The following is a 15,617-nucleotide window of genomic DNA, read 5'->3' as shown; positions in this document are numbered from 1 at the left end:
TTTGGTCGGGCTGTAGGGACGACCAGATGGGGAGACTAAAAATGTTGACCCATCGTTCGCCTCGGATGGGCGAATGGACGAGGCTTGATGGCTTCCTGAAGGTTTTAACTCGGGCTACGCCGAGCTCATGCGTCCATCGTTCGGGCTTTCCGGGTCGGTCGAATGCGAGGCGTCCGAGAAGGCTCATGGCTTGAGAAACTCGATCGGTGGGATGGGTCGATCGGCCATGTGCGCTACTGGGTCAAATATTGGGTGTGTCAGGACGTACTGCTGATATGTTCCGGCTGAGTCGGTCGGGAGGGTCGGTTGACCGAGATGCGGAATCTGGACAGTCTCACGATTTCCTAGGTGGTTAGGATCGCTGCCACGTGTATGGTGAGAAATGATTCGTCGTTTTGAGAGCGGGAAAGCGAAGAGACTTCTGACAACTGATCAATCATAGCCTGCCACGTGTCCCCCCTTTTTCTTTACAAAATTGGGGAGCAGACTGTTCATCTTCCATTTCAGTTTGGTTTCGCGTTTTTCTCCCAAAAATCCTTCACCCTTTTCTCTGCGTTTTTGTCCCAGGTTCTTGAGCGAAAGTGATTCTATTCCAGTCTTACAAGGTAATTTCTTCTTTTTGGCGTCGTTTTGTTGTTCTTTAGGTAGATTTTTCTTTTTTGATAAGATTTCTGGAAAGTAAAGCAAGGAAGTTTGGAGTTTGGTGGTTTTAGATTGGGTTTCTAGGCGTTTTTGGCGTTAGGATACAAGAGAAATTTTCTAGGTTTGAGTTTTCCGGTGAGTTTCTGGGAAGAATTTGGTCGTAGGTGAAATTTCTGGGTTTTGGGTTTAGATCTGGAAGACGAAGTCAATTTTGGCGTGGTTTGGGTCGGTAGGTACGTCTGACCGAGTGGCGAAAAGTGACTAGGGGAACGGTCGCTCGGGGCGAGTGAGTAGTGATCAAGGACAGCAGACTGTTGGGATTGACGTTTCAGGTGGATCGGTCGTCCGGGGCGAACGAGTCAGCGTCTTCGAGTCTGGCTGAGGTTTGTTCGGTTGGATAGGTCGAACCGGAGTAGAGACTCGTTTGCGGTGAGCAGGCAGTTCACCCTTTCGGTCGGTCGGCTAGGTAGGGCGACTGGTGTTCCATTCGGTAGAACAGGTCGACCGAGGCTAAGTTCGGTTTGGTGTAGGAGTCGGTCGGTTGGAGCGGGCTAGTGATCCGATGTCGGGTGATACGTCCGAAAGTTCGAGTCACGAAGTGGACTTGGGGGACGAGTATGAGCGTGCCCCCACTATGGTGGTAATGCCTGAAGGGGATGTTCCGGTCGGTGTGCCGACCGGAGTTAGTGTGGCTGCTCCAGGGTCGAGTGGAGCTGGGCTGAGTGGAGCTGGGCCGAGTGGAGCTGGGCCGAGTGGCGCGGGTCGGTATGGTAGGAGTGGGGAAGACTCCGGAGCTGACAGACCCTCTACGTCCGGTAGTAGCTCTGAAGAGGGGCCGAGCCAGCAGGGTAGTGGGATTCTAACTAGGGACTATCCGCCCGTGCTGAGGGATAGTGACGTGTGGCGCCTCCGTACCCTGTATCATATTCCTGTTTCTGTTAAGGTTCAGGCCCCACGGTCGTACGAGCGTGTTGATTGGGAGGCTGAAGGTTGGGTCTGCGTATATGAGAAGTGGTTCCACGATGGGTTGAGGTTGCCTGTGCCTCGCCTAGTCTGGGAGGTGCTGAATCATTTCATTATCGCCCCTTCCCAGCTTATGCCGAACGCCTGGAGGCTGTTGATGGCTTTGGAGGATCTGTGTGTTCGGCATCAGATTGTGTTTGGGTTGCACGAGCTGCTGTACTCGTACTTCCTGAAGGAGAACGATAAGGAGAAGGGTCGATATCTACTGAACTTGAGGCACGATAGGTCTCATCTGGTGACCGACCTGCGGTCCAGTGACAAAAACTGGAAAGACCGTTACTTTTTTTTGAAGGGTCAGGCCGTCTTTGGAGATAGGGGCATGGGCGAGATCCCGATCGGGTGGCGAGCCACTGGTGAGAACTTAGTTGTTTCTTTCGTGCTTTTGATTACTAAATCTTGATTATGTTTCTTGTTTGCAGAGCTCGATTTCAATCGCGCTGGGCAGAGCGGGGACGGCTTGGACGTAGCTACCCAGAGGGTGTTAGCCATCCCATTGGAGCAGAGGGATTGGCGAGTGGTGCTAGCAGAGTCCAATCTGAGGAGCAGTATTCTTTGGGCCGGTGTAGAGGCTATTCAGAGAGGTACTCCCTTTCCCTCGCTGAAGCAGACTTGGGATGTGCTCCTGAGTCGGTACTCCAACCATCTCATTTTTGGTGAGTCAGGGCTGAACCCACTAACCGTTGGAGAGTTTGCCCTTGCAGAGTCGCTCATGAAGAAATTGACTGTCCCGAGCGCGAGCGAATCCATCGCCAGGCGTCGAGAGAAGAGGAAAAGGGAGTCGTTGGTGAGAGCGGATGTAAGGGTCGAGGATGTACTGGTGACGCCGCCCAGTCGGCAGCCACCGAGTCAGCAGCCCTCGTCGGGAGTCGGGTCGTCCCAGGCTGCCGTTGTGGATGAGGAGGCCGGGACTATCACTATCACGATTCCGGCTACTGCGTCGACTTACTCGGACGCAACATCAATGAGTAAGATGGCCGACTCCTTCTTATTCCCCGCGGACGAGGCGCGTCTGAACCAGATGGGTGCGGTTGCTGCCGCTGACTGGGGCGTATCCCGCGCTGTTCAGGTATGAGCGTGTTTGTTTACTTTTCTTGTTTGACTTCGTTCTCATTGCCCGGTTTTGTTTTGCAGGTACTCACTAGCAGTCTCCATCTGAGGAGGTCTGTCGTGGCGCAAGAAAAGCGAATACAAGATATATCCAAGGCCAACGTTGGTTTGCGTCAAAAGGAGGTAGCATCCCGGAAGGCTGAGCAGGAGAGTCAGCAGCGCCTCCGGGATAGTGAGGCTGAGGTCGAGAGACTGCGTCGTGAGTTAGCCGAGAGGACCACGGAGGTCGAATCCCTCAGGGAGCAGTGCATCTCTATTGCTGATGACGCCATTATTAAGGCCCGAGGCGAACTCATGTTGGAGTTTAAAGAGGGGCGGACGTCTCATTGGGATCCGGATGAAGACATTTTGCTCATGCAGGAGTTATTGGAAGAGGAGATTGGTCATCCGGTGGGGCAGGGCGAGGAGCAGGCGCCTGAGCTCAGTCAGCCAGGCGTTGGGGACGAGAGCGGTCCGGCTCCGGGGCCGAGCACTAGTGGTGTATGCCAGGCAACCGACTTGACGGAGGACGAGACTCATGCCGAGGATGCTTAGTGCCTTCCCCCCTTTTTTTTTGTGTTTTAGGGCCTGCGATGCCCTTTCATCTGGCGTCTGTGCCGTTCTCTGTATTTCTAACTTGGGCGTTTGGCGCCTTATATATATATAACTTTTGACTGTTGGTGTCTCATGTTTCTTTGGATGAATCACCTGCTCTTTTATTTCTCTTGTATTTGTGCATGTTGCCTCGTCGTCGCCTGATGGCCGAGACGCGTGGGTTTTATGTTGGGCTGGTTTGGTGCTGTCACTGGTGTAGGACTGGTTCATCCAGTTTGGCCGGTCGAGTGTGTAGTCCCCTGGATGGGTGACGTTTCTTAGGTTGAATGAGGCCGGTTCAGCGGTGTCCAGTCTTGAGGGTGTCCGAACGTTTATCGGGCAAGACCGATTTGCAGGTGTCCAAACGTCAATCGGGCGAGGCCGATTGGAGGGTGTTCGAACGTTCATCGGGCAAGGCCGATTTGAAGGTGTGAGAACGTTCATCGGGCGAGGCCGATTTGAAGGTGTACGAACGTTCATCGGGCGAGGCCGATTTGAAGAGGAGGGATTCCGGGGGTTGTGGGTTTGGATTTGTCCATGGACCTAGGACATGGGCCAGGTTTGAGAGGCTTGTCCCCGCTCAGTTTGGGCCGTTTGTTCCTCTGTTAGAAGAGATACGGCTTGGGCCTTTGCAGGACTGGCTTGGTCCTTCTTCGCTAATGTCCTTTTTCCCTATTTGGGCCAGACGATTTTTGGCCCTAACAGTTTGTCCCCCACTCTCTGAGTTGAGTATCTCAAGTTAGAGAGTAGTCTACTCAAGGCGACTCGTCTTTCCCCATGGATGAGCAATTTTTGGAGAAAGTTGACTGACGAAGTGATTTGATTGGGTCTTGGTCGGTATCCTTCCCGAAAAGAACATCGCCACGCGTGGCCTGATCGTTTCGATGAGCCTAGAAGCCGAAAGCTAGGTCGGTCGCTCGGTACGTTAGCACGATTATCGGAAACACGCGAGGGCGGTTATTCGTCCTTCCAGTCGGGCAACACAGAAGTTTACCGAGATCCATTCGGTCGGGCTGTAGGGACGAAAGAGATGGGAGCCAAACATGTTGACTTTCTTGTTCGCCTCGGATGGGCGAATGACGAGGCTTGGTGGCTTCCTGAAGTTTTAACTCGGGCTACGCCGAGCTCGTGCGTCCATCGTTCGGGCCTTCCGGGTCGGTCGAACGCGAGACGTCTGAAGGCCCTGGCCTGGAAGCTCGATCGGTGGGATGGGTCGAACGGCCATGTCCCTCTAATAGGCTATCAGAACGTACTGCTGGATTTTCCGCTGATCGTCGGGAGGTTGGTCGACCGAGTGCGAATCTGTAGCTCCACGATTTCCCAGGTGTTAGGATCGCTGCCACGGTGTATGGTGAGAAATGTTCGTCGTTTCGAAGCGGGAAAACGAAGAGACTTCTGACAATTGATCAATCATAGCCTGCCACTTGTCTGCCTTTTTCTTTACAAAATTGGGAGCAGACTGTTCATCTTCCATTTCAGTTTGGTTTTGCGTTTTTCTCTCAAAAATCTCCTTCCTTTTTTCTCGTTTTTGTCCCAGGTTCTTGAGCGAAAGTGATTCTTTCGTCTTCCAAGGTAATTTCTTCTTTGGCGTCGTTTTGTGTTCTTTAGGTAGATTTTTCTTTTTGATAGGATTTCTGGAAAGTAAAACAAGGAAGTTTTGAGTTTGGTGGTTTAGACTGGGTTTCTAGGCGTTTTTGGTGTTAGGATTTGGAGAATTTTTCTGGTTTGAGTTTTCCGTGAATTCGAGATTTGGTTGTAGGTGAATTTTCTGGGTTTTGGGTTTAGATCTGAAGACAGTCATTGGCGTGGTTTGGTCGGTCGGTACTGTCTGACCGAGTGGCGAAAGTGATTAGGGGAACGGCTCTCAGGGCGAGTGAGTAGTGATCAAGGACCAGACGCTAGAATTGAGTTCTAGTGGCGGCGGTCGTCGGGCGAACGATCGGTGCTTTGAGTCTGGCTGAGGTTTTGTTCGGTTGGATAGGTCGAACCAGAGTAGAGACTCGTTTGTGGGAGCAGGCTAGTTCACCCTTTCGTTCGGTCGGCTAGGTGGGGCGACTGTGTTTCACTTCGGTAGAACGGGTCGACCGAGTCTGAATCTTTTTTTGGAGGGCACCGTTCGGTGTTGAAGGGCGTCGGTAGTTTACACTGATTTTCCTAGAAGTCGGTCGGTTGGATCGCGCGAGTGATCCGATGTCGGGTGATACGTCCGCAAGTTCGTCACGAGGTTGACTTGGGACGAGTATGAGCGTGCCCCCTATGGTGGTATGCCGAAGGGATTTTCCGTCGGTGTGCCGACCGAGTTAGTGTGGCTGCTCCAGGGCGAAACACCAGGGTGGTGTTTGCCGTAGGCACTCCGACGCTCAAGTCAGCAAGGCTGAAAGGCTAATATAGTGAGGGCTAGGGAATGAGAGATTACCGGAAGTCTAGTCGGGGACTGTGACTATGGCGAATAAGCGAAACTCTCAAGTAAAGAGTCTAGGGTGTGAAGGTGTAATGTCGATGTCCTTTGTGAGAGGGCTGGCCTCTGCTTATATAGTGGTCGTCTGGTCTCCCAATCCTGGTGGGAGTAGGAGTCCTAGTATGACTCTGATGCCAACCCTAAAAGAATCAGGGCCGTAATCAGCTGTCTTATCAGTGTCCGAAAAGGAAGTTAATTCTGATTAGGAGAATTAACTCCCAAGTGGGAAAGTCATCAGGAAAGGGGAAGGCGACCTTGAATAGGGGGTTGATCAAGAATGGGAAAATATTGAAAGGGCTATGGGCTCTGGACTCGCCTATAGACCCAGGAAGTGGACTGGGATTAAGAGGCTCGCGCCCATGTGGTTTGGGCCGGCTATACCTCGTATCAAATAGGACCAATCCGAGTTGGGCCTCTGCAAGACTGGGTCTGGCCATTCTTCACTACTGGTCCTATTTCCCTATTTGGGCCAAGGACGATTTTTGGCCCTAACAGAAAGTATTCTAGACAAGTAAGACATGTATTTATTAGAGAAAAGTCTGATGGTTGTATTCAATCTATAATCAATAACAATTCAGTATATTTCTAGTTTGGAAGTGTGTTTCTTCTTCTTGGTGATAAACAGTTTCATGGCCACATTGCACTCGTCAGCAGGAGACCTACCGTAGCATGGTCTCGTGTCTTTCAGTTTTTATTTTTTTTATTAAATGAATATCTTATAAAAGGTCGATTTTGATTTAAATGGGTAAGAGTTTTGGCTGTGTTTGGTACAGTGTTTAGAATAATATTTTTGAAAAAATTGAGTTAGGTTGTTATTACGAATAATAGGATTTGAATTTGAAAATGTGTTTGGTAAATTTTTGGAAAATATTTTCTAAGAATATTTAAATTATTTTTAATCACCTACATTTATTAATTTAGCTAAACACCTGTAACGCCCACATGGAGGTAAGTAATTTAATTTATGCTATTATACCTTTAGTTGATTTTTTGCTAAAGTTATTTTGAGAAAATGTAAAAAAAAATGTCTTAAACTTGCATTAAGGGTAAAATGGTCTTTTCACTCAAAATTATTTGAAATTGTGGGGAGTGAAAAGAGATAGAATTTCATGGAGAATGCAATAAAAATGAGGGCATTATGGTAATTGATTAAGGGATAAAGATGAAATTTTAAAGAAAGTACAAGGGCAAAATGGGAAACTAATATATAATTTTTATGTTATATCAAATTGAAGAGTAAAACCCTAGCCACTCTTACCCATTTGCATGCCACTTTCACCTCCATAGTCTCTCAAATTCTTCAATTCTTNTGGGGCCGAGTTTGCCAGAGTTAATCTCCTTCGTGTTTTGGAAGACCTTACGAAGGACCCAGTCGCCTATCTTGAAAGTGCGGATCCTCACGCTGCGGTTATAATGTCGGGTGGCCTGTTGCTGGTAGACTGCGTTGCGGATGCTCGCTTGTTCCCGTAGCTCGTCCACAGTGTCTAGGTTCCGGCAAAGGTTTTGGCTATTTGATTTCTCGTTCGCCCACTGGAGCCTGGTGGACGGAACTGATACTTCGGCTGGAATGACTGTTTCTGAACCGTATGTCAGGGAGAAAGGTGTTTCACCAGTTGATGATCGAGCCGTGGTTCGGTGTGACCAAAGGACTTCGGGTAGCTCGTCCACCCATGCGCCCTTAGCTTTTTGTAATCGCTTCTTCAGTGTCTGCATGATTGTTTTGTTTGACGACTCGGCCTGGCTGTTAGACTGGGGGTTACGGGGTGTTGAGAAGCTTAACTTTATTCCCCACATGTCACAGAAATCCCTGAAGCCTGAACTAATGAACTGGGACCCATTATCGGTGACAATCTCCTTTGGTATTCTGAACCTGCAGATCACGTTCTTCTAGATGAAAGCTTTTACCTCTCGGTCTCTGACTTGAGCGAAGGCTTCGGCTTCAATCCACTTGGTAAAGTAGTCTGTCACAGCCAACATGAAGACTCGTTGCCCCGGTGCAGTAGGTAGCTTTCCCACGATGTCCATTCCCCACTTCATGAATGGCCACGGTGTGAGAATGGAATGGAGTCGTTCTGGTGGGAGGTGTGAGATGTGAGCAAACCTCTGACAGCTATCGCATTTCTTTGTGTAAGCAGTCGAGTCGGTGCGGATAGTCGGCCAGTAGTACCCCGCGGTGATCACCCGATGAGCAAGACTGCGCCCCCCTGCATGGTTGTTGCATTCGCCTTCATGGAGTTCGGCTAGAACACTTTGGGCCTCTTCTAGGCTTATGCATTTGAGGTAGGGGCCCGAGAACGACTTTCTGAGGAGCTGGCCCTCATGTAGGGTGAATCTGGCAGCTTTTGCTTTCAATCGGCGTGCTTCGTTCTTGCCAGCCGGGAGCTCATCGTCTTCCAGGTACTTTACTATTGGGGTCATCCAACAGTCGGCTTGTTCAACGCCCATCGCTTCTACAGGGGACTTGTTAGGTGGCGGTTCCTTCCAGTTGGCTGGCCACTGCATGAATAAGAGGGGGATGGATGATTGGGAGGAACATGGGAGTGTTGAGCCAAGGTTGGTGAGGGCGTCGGCATGGTTGTTCTCAGCTCTGGGGATCTGTACTATTGAGAACTCTTCGAATTCGGCCTGCAGCTCTTTGACCATGCTCAGATAGGATGTCATTTTTGAATCATGTGCTTGGTACGTACCTTGTAGTTGATTGACCACGAGTTGGGAGTCCGACTTCACTTCTAGTCTCTTGGCGCCAATTTCTCTGGCCAAGGTAAGTCCAACTAGGAGGGCTTCGTATTCGACCTCGTTATTCATGCACTTGAACCCACACCGGACTGCTCGCTGGATGATGTCACCCTCTGGCACGATCAGTACTATTCCGAGTCCGCTTCCATTGACATTACTCGATCTGTCTACTAGGAGGGTCCACTTTGAGGGNAAAGGTAAGTAAATCCTACCCTAAGTATGATTTAAGTTATGTTGTGTAGAGAACTTTACAACACCCCCTATAATAAAAGTTTTAAAATTAACAAAAATACCCTCATCCACTCGTTACATGTCAACAGCCAGCCACCATCGTCAAACAGTGGTCGGAAGTCGCAAGAATGGAGCATGACTGGTTAGATCTGGCCGAAAAGGGTTAGATCTTTCGCCGTAGTTATGGTTGGAAAAGGCCAGATCGACGCACGATTGACCACATGCAGTCGGTTGTGCGCCATTCTGGCAGATTTCGGCCACCTTCTAGCAATGGTGGCCGGCTACCAGGAATATGTAGGTGGATGTGGGTGTTTTTGTCAATTTATAAACTTTTATTGTTGGGGGTGTTTAGTTAATTAGCAAACCTAAAGGGTTAAAAAACTCTAAATATTTTGAGTTGAATATAATAAAATTAGATTTTAAGAATATTGAAACAAATATGCATTTTGATAGGATTGGATAAGATAGTATTTTGAATAGGAAAACAAACACAGTCTTAAGTTCTAAGTCGCACAGGTTAAAATTATAGTTTAACTGTGGTTAAACTAACAAAAGTGTGACTTAAGCTTAGAGTGGTTAATGATCATTAAACTGGAGTAGTTTGGTTAAAATGTGAATACTTGAAATATGATGGATGATTTAGCAAAAACTAGGAGAGCCGTTTGTTTTTTTTTTTTTTTTTTTTTTTTTTTTTTTTTTNTCGAACTAGCACCGCTGATATGGCCGTCTCTGAGACCGCTAGGTAAGTGTAGAGCTTCTCCCCGTCCATGGGTTTGGAAAGCAGCGGGGGGGTAGTCAAATACCTCTTCAGCTGTTGTAGGGCTTCTTCGCATGAGGGGGTCCAATCAAACTTGTTGGATTTTTTGAGGGCGTGGAAGAAGAGGTGGCACTTGTCAGCGGACCTGGAGATGAAGCGGCTCAGGGCGGCCACTCGTCCTGCAAGGCGCTGGACATCTCTGATGCAAGTCAGGGATGGTATGCTGAGGACCGCTCTGATCTGGTCGGGGTTTGCTTCTATCCCTCGCTGAGTAACCATACAGCCTAAGAATTTACCTGATGAGACGCCGAATGAGCATTTTTCTGGGTTCAGTTTCATGTTGTACTTCCAGAGAACAGCGAATGCCTGGCTAAGGTGGTCAAGGTGTTGTTCGGCGATCAGGGATTTGACGAGCATGTCATCGATGTACACTTCCATGGTCTTCCCTAAGTGTTCAGAGAATATTTTGTTGACCAGATGTTGGTAGGTGGCTCCGGCATTCTTCAATCCGAACGGCATCACTTTGTAATAGTAGGTTCCCCTCTCTGTGATGAAGGTTATCCCGAGAAGGCGTCCATGAAACTGAGGAGTTCGTGCCCTGCGGTCGCGTCTACCATCATGTCGATATGTGGAAGGGGGAAAGAATCCTTGGGGCAGGCTTTGTTCAAGTCAGTGAAGTCGATGCAGACTCTCCACTTCCCGTTCTTTTTCTTTACGACTACAATGTTTGCCAACCATTCGCGGTAGTGGACCTCTCTAATCATGCCGTTGTTTAAGAGCTTTTCAATCTCTTCATTGACAATCTGGTTTCGCTCAGGTGCGAATTTCCTCCTCTTCTGCTTGACTGGCGGGTGATCCGGATCTGCCTTGAGCTGGTGGACCATTGCGTCTGGATTGATTCCGGTCATGTCGGCATGGGACCAGGCGAAATAGTCTTCGTTCCGTTTTAGAAATTCTATCAGCTTCTCTCTTGTCTCAGGGTCGAGGCGGGAGCCTATGTGTGTCTTTCTCTCCGGGTCATCCGGATGTATCTGCACTTCATCCAACTCCTCAATGGTCGATTGGTCAGGCTCTGTTCGAGGGGTTGGATGAGACTGTAATTGNCTGGTCGGGGTTTGCTTCTATTCCTCGCTGAGTAACCATATAGCCTAAGAATTTACCTGATGAGACGCCGAATGAGCACTTTTCTGGGTTCAGTTTCATGTTGTACTTCCGGAGAATGGCGAATGCTTGGCTAAGGTGGTCGAGGTGTTGTCGGCAATCAGGGATTTGACGAGCATGTCGTCGATGTAAACTTCCATGGTCTTCCCTAAGTGGTCAGAGAACATTTTGTTGATCAGACGTTGGTAGGTGGCTCCGGCGTTTTTCAGTCCAAACGGCATTACTTTATAACAATAGGTTCCCTTCTTTGTGATGAAAGCTGTCTTCTCCTGGTCGTCCGCATGCATCAGAATCTAATTGTATCCCGAGAAGGCGTCCATGAAACTGAGGAGTTCGTGCCCTGCGGTCGCGTCTACCATCATGTCGATATGTGGGAGAGGGAAAGAATCCTTGGGGCAGGCTTTGTTTAAGTCAGTGAAGTCGATGCAGACTCTCCACTTCCCATTCTTTTTCTTTACAACTACAACGTTTGCCAGCCATTCGGGGTAGTGGACCTCTCTGATCATGCCGTTGTTTAGGAGCTTTTCAATCTCTTCATTGATGATCTGGTTTCGCTCAGGTGCGAATTTCCTCCTCTTCTGCTTGACTGGCGGGTGGTCTGGATCTGCCTTGAGCTGATGGACCATTGCGTTTGGATTGATTCCGGTCATGTCAGCATGGGACCAGGCGAAACAGTCTTCGTTCTGTTTTAGAAATTCTATCAGCTTCTCTCTTGTCTTGGGGTCGAGGCGGGAGCCTATGTGTGTCTTTCTCTCCGGGTCATTCGGATGTATTTGCACTTCATCCAACTCCTCAATGGTCGGTTGGTCAGGCTCTGTTCGAGGGATTGGACGAGACTGTAATTACTATGAAGAGTTTCCCTTGCCTTTGAAGGCGTTTTTGTAGCAGTCCCTAGAAGCTTTAGGGTCACCCTTGATCTCCTGTACTCCCCACTTGGTCGGAAACCTGATTGTCTGATGGAAAGTAGATGGGACTGCCCGCATGTCGTGGATCTAGGGGCGGCCCAAAATGGCGTTGTAGGGGGATGGGCAGTCGATCACCAGGAAGACTGTCTGTTTGTTTACTCCGCCGACATAGATAGGAAGGGTGATCTCCCCGATAGTATATTTCTGCTCCGAGCTGAATCCTACTAGCAGTGTCGGTCGCCTGTTGATATTTGCTTCTTCCAGCCCCATTGTTTTGACTGCTTCGAGGAATAGGATATTTGCTGACGAACCCCCATCTACGAACACTGTTTTCACTAGGATGTTGGCTATTTGCAGGGAGAGGACTAAAGCGTCGTGGTAAGGAGCGGCTAGGGTGATCGGTTCGTCATCCTCGAACTGAATTACCTGATGGGAGTATGTCCTCGAGACCGGGTGGACGGATTGGACTTCATGGTGGTTAGTTCTAGCATGCCGTTTCGCTGATGAGTAACTTACCCCACTGATTTCTGATCCTCCGGAGATTAGCGAGCAGAAACCCTTCGGTGTGGGTTCTCGCAGAGGGGGCGACTGTTGTTTGGAGCTTTTCTGGCTAATGGTGTTCTTTCCCTTATCAGTGAGTAGATCACGGAGATGTCCTCTCTTCAGAAGTGCGGTAACCTCGAGCCGCAAGGTGATGCAGTCTGCAGTGTTATGCCTGTGATCATTGTGGAACTCGCACCACTTGGTTGTGTCTCTCCTGGCCTCGGGATTGAGCTTACCAGGCCACTTGACAGCGGATCCCATTCCTTTCATTATCGCTACGACCTGGGTTGGTTCGATGCTAAGACTGTATTCTGGTATTTTGAACTGGTTCGATCCCAAATGCCTGTTATCACTTCTCAAGGGTCGGCGGTCATATGGTCTCCTGGCTCTGCCCAGATTCCGTGCGGGGGGTTGGTAGCGGTGTTCTACCGGTCTAGGCTCTGGCTTCCTGTCGTTCCGCCTTGGTTCGTATCTGGAATGGGCGGCTCGGTTCATCTCATCTTCCTCCCACCTTATCTGGATAACGGCTCGGGCCAGAGCGTCTTCCATGGTGGTGCAGCCCAGCTTTGTAAGCTCTTTGTATAGTTCTCCATCTGGGAGGAGGCCTTTTCTGAAAGCGTCCACAGCAGTCTCGGGGTTACAGGAAGGAATAGAGATCTTCTCTTTGTTGAATCTGCTAACATACTCTCTTAATGGTTCCCCCCTTCGTTGGTATACTCGGTACAAGTCGGCCGACAACTTCTCTAGCTTCTTGCTGCTGGCGAACTGTTCCACAAAGGTGTCAGTAAGCTGAGCGAATGAATCGATGGATCCGTTCGGGAGGTTCGTGTACCATTGGAGCGCCGGGCCGGACAAACTAGAACCGAAACTTTTGCACATGCAGGCTTCTCTAAGCGGTCGGGGTATGGAAACAGTGAACATCCGCTGCTTGTATGAGGCTATGTGGTCGTCCGGGTCAGTGGTACCGTCATATGGTTTCATGTTGGGGATAGTGAATTTCTGGGGCATGTCAGCCAGGGCGATCTCGTCTGCAAAAGGTGAATCGGCGTAACAATTCGGTCTGCTCTTCTTGGTTGGGATCGGCATTCCTGGGATACGCCTCATTACTGCCTCAACGTCGGCCAGTCTCTTGGCCAGTAACTGTTCCACAGGGGAAGGGGATACTATCGGGTCATCCCGTCTTACCGGGTCTGGTACGTCTCATGGGGTCATCCTTCGGGGGGTAGACTGATAGATTAGTCCTTCGTGCGCTCCTTGGTAGCATGTGTCTTCGTTCATCCCTTCTGGTTGGATGACTCCCATTGTCACTGTTCTGTTGTTCTTCCCTACATGAACGGTCAGGGGAGTTGTCTGGTAGTCGTTCGGTCTTTCGGGATGGACGGGCTCAAGAGCTGGAGTTGGTTTGGTTTGGCCGTTCACCCCGCGAGGGTGAGCCAGGCAGGAGGGGGTTTGTGTTTGGGTTGACTGGAGGGGAAGTGGTATGGTGGAGATGGGTTGATCCTTTGGGTTTTCTATTGTTGGATCGTTTTGATCATGAGGCTGGGATGGGTCGACTGGACCGCGCCCTGTTGTATCTTTATCTCCGTTAGTTAGAACGGAGTAGTCGAGCGCCAATGCGTTAAGCGGACGCGGCCCTTTACCAGAATCCGAGGGTTGATGCTCTGGTGTGGAGAGGGGTTGCATGGATGGGACAATGGTGCGGAATCGATTGGGGGGTGCTTGGTTGGGCAGAAACTCGAGTTCATAGAATCGACTTACTTTCTCTTTTAGCGACTGGTTCTCGACCCTGATGGATGTGTTTTTGGCTTCTAGTGCGGCCACATTGTCTAAGTTTTGTTGCATGAGAGCGGTCAAAGCCTCCAGTCTGGCCTCGAGGCCTGAGTTAACGTCGTCTGGATTGTCAGCCATGGAATATTCCTCCACGTAGCAAGGTTCGTCACGCCGAATGATTGCTAGAGGCCCCACGGTGGGCGCCAAACTGTAGACGTAAAAATCTACCTGTACGAAAAGAGGGGTCTGATCCCGTGAGGTTGAGGCCACTAGCGATCTGCTGTACCTGCACACGTAGAGAAACACACGCGTGAAGCGAACGGGAAACACCAGGGTGGTGTTTACCGTAGGCACTCCGACGCTCAAGTCAGCAAGGTTGAGAGGCTAATATAGTGAGGCTAGGGAATGAGAGATTACCGGAAGTCTAGTTGGGGACTGTGACTACGACGAATAAGCGAGACTCTCAAGTAAAGAGCCTTGGGTGTGAAGGTGTAATGTCCATGTCCTTTGTGAGAGGACTGGCCTCTGCTTATATAGTGGTCGTCTGGTCTTCCAATCCTAGTGGGAGTAGGAGTCCTAGTGTGACACTGATGCCAACCCTAGAAGAATCAGGGCCGTAATCAGCCGTCCTTATCAGTGTCTAAATAGGAAGTTAATTCCATTTAGGAGAATGACCCTCAAGTGGGAAAGTCGCCAGGAAAGAGGAAGACGACCTTGAATAGGGGATTGATCAAGAATGGGAAAATGTTGAAGGGGCTATGGGCTATGGGCTCACTCATAGGCCTAGATATTAGACAAGGCTTAAGAGGCTCGCGCCCATGTAGTTCGGGCCGGTTATACTTCGTATCAGATAGGGCTAATCCGAATTGAGCCTCTGCAAGATTGGGCCTGGTCATTCTTCACAAGTGATCTTATTTCCCTATTTGGGCCGGGGACTATTTTTGGCCCTAACACCTGGGTCTGCCTCTGGTCGTAGTTGTTAATGGAGTAAATATGTAAGAATGATTGTAAGGGTTGATAATTAGTACTTTTGTCATATATGTATTAATGTGATGTGTTTTAAACAGTTGGATTAGTACTTGAAATTAATATGGGTTTTTGTTTTTAAAATTATCGGGTGACAAAATTACCAATAAACTGTTTAATATTATTAAAATGTAACTGGATAAGTTATATAAATATAATAATATATTATTTTAATAAAATGCAATAAAATATTATATTAATAAATCATTTATAAAAAAATATATCAATCAAATATTCAACACAAATATCAAAGTCAAAATACTCTACTAATAATATATTATTTTAATAAAATGCAACAAAATATTATATTAATAAATCATTTATAAAAAAATATATCAATCAAATATTCAACACAAATATCAAAGTCAAAATACTCTACTAATAATATATTATTTTAATAAAATGCAATAAAATATTATATTAATAAATCATTTATAAAAAAATATATCAATCAAATATTCAACACAAATATCAAAGTCAAAATACTCTACTAATAATATATTATTTTAATAAAATGCAACAAAATATTATATTAATAAATCATTTATAAAAAAATATATCAATCAAATATTCAACACAAATATCAAAGTCAAAATACTCTACCAAACACATATTTTGCAAATCTTATTCTCGTAATCATAACCCTACTCAACTATCTAATATTATTCCCAAAATCCTATCCAAA

At 48.1% G+C, this 15,617-nt stretch overlaps 2 protein-coding genes across 2 annotated transcripts; one reads left to right on the top strand and one right to left on the bottom strand.

Moving 5' to 3' along the window:
• Positions 1-962: 962 nt before the first annotated feature.
• LOC116126877 lies at positions 963-3,306 on the top strand. Its single transcript, XM_031412551.1, has 4 exons — positions 963-2,018; positions 2,085-2,246; positions 2,367-2,731; positions 2,797-3,306. The coding sequence occupies exons 1-4, from the start codon at positions 1,205-1,207 to the stop codon at positions 3,304-3,306; spliced, it is 1,851 nt and encodes a 616-aa protein (XP_031268411.1). The 5' UTR covers positions 963-1,204.
• An 8,374-nt stretch (positions 3,307-11,680) lies between these two features.
• LOC116126876 lies at positions 11,681-13,240 on the bottom strand. Its single transcript, XM_031412550.1, has one exon. It carries the CDS (start codon positions 13,238-13,240, stop codon positions 11,681-11,683), a length of 1,560 nt encoding a protein of 519 aa, XP_031268410.1.
• Between the last annotated feature and the right edge of the window lie 2,377 nt (positions 13,241-15,617).

This window comes from Pistacia vera, unplaced genomic scaffold, assembly GCF_008641045.1.
Source record: "Pistacia vera cultivar Batoury unplaced genomic scaffold, PisVer_v2 Contig185, whole genome shotgun sequence".
In the NCBI taxonomy this organism is placed as follows: domain Eukaryota; kingdom Viridiplantae; phylum Streptophyta; class Magnoliopsida; order Sapindales; family Anacardiaceae; genus Pistacia; species Pistacia vera.
Note: the sequence above shows the minus strand (reverse complement) of the source record. Positions and strands in the feature narration are given on the sequence as shown.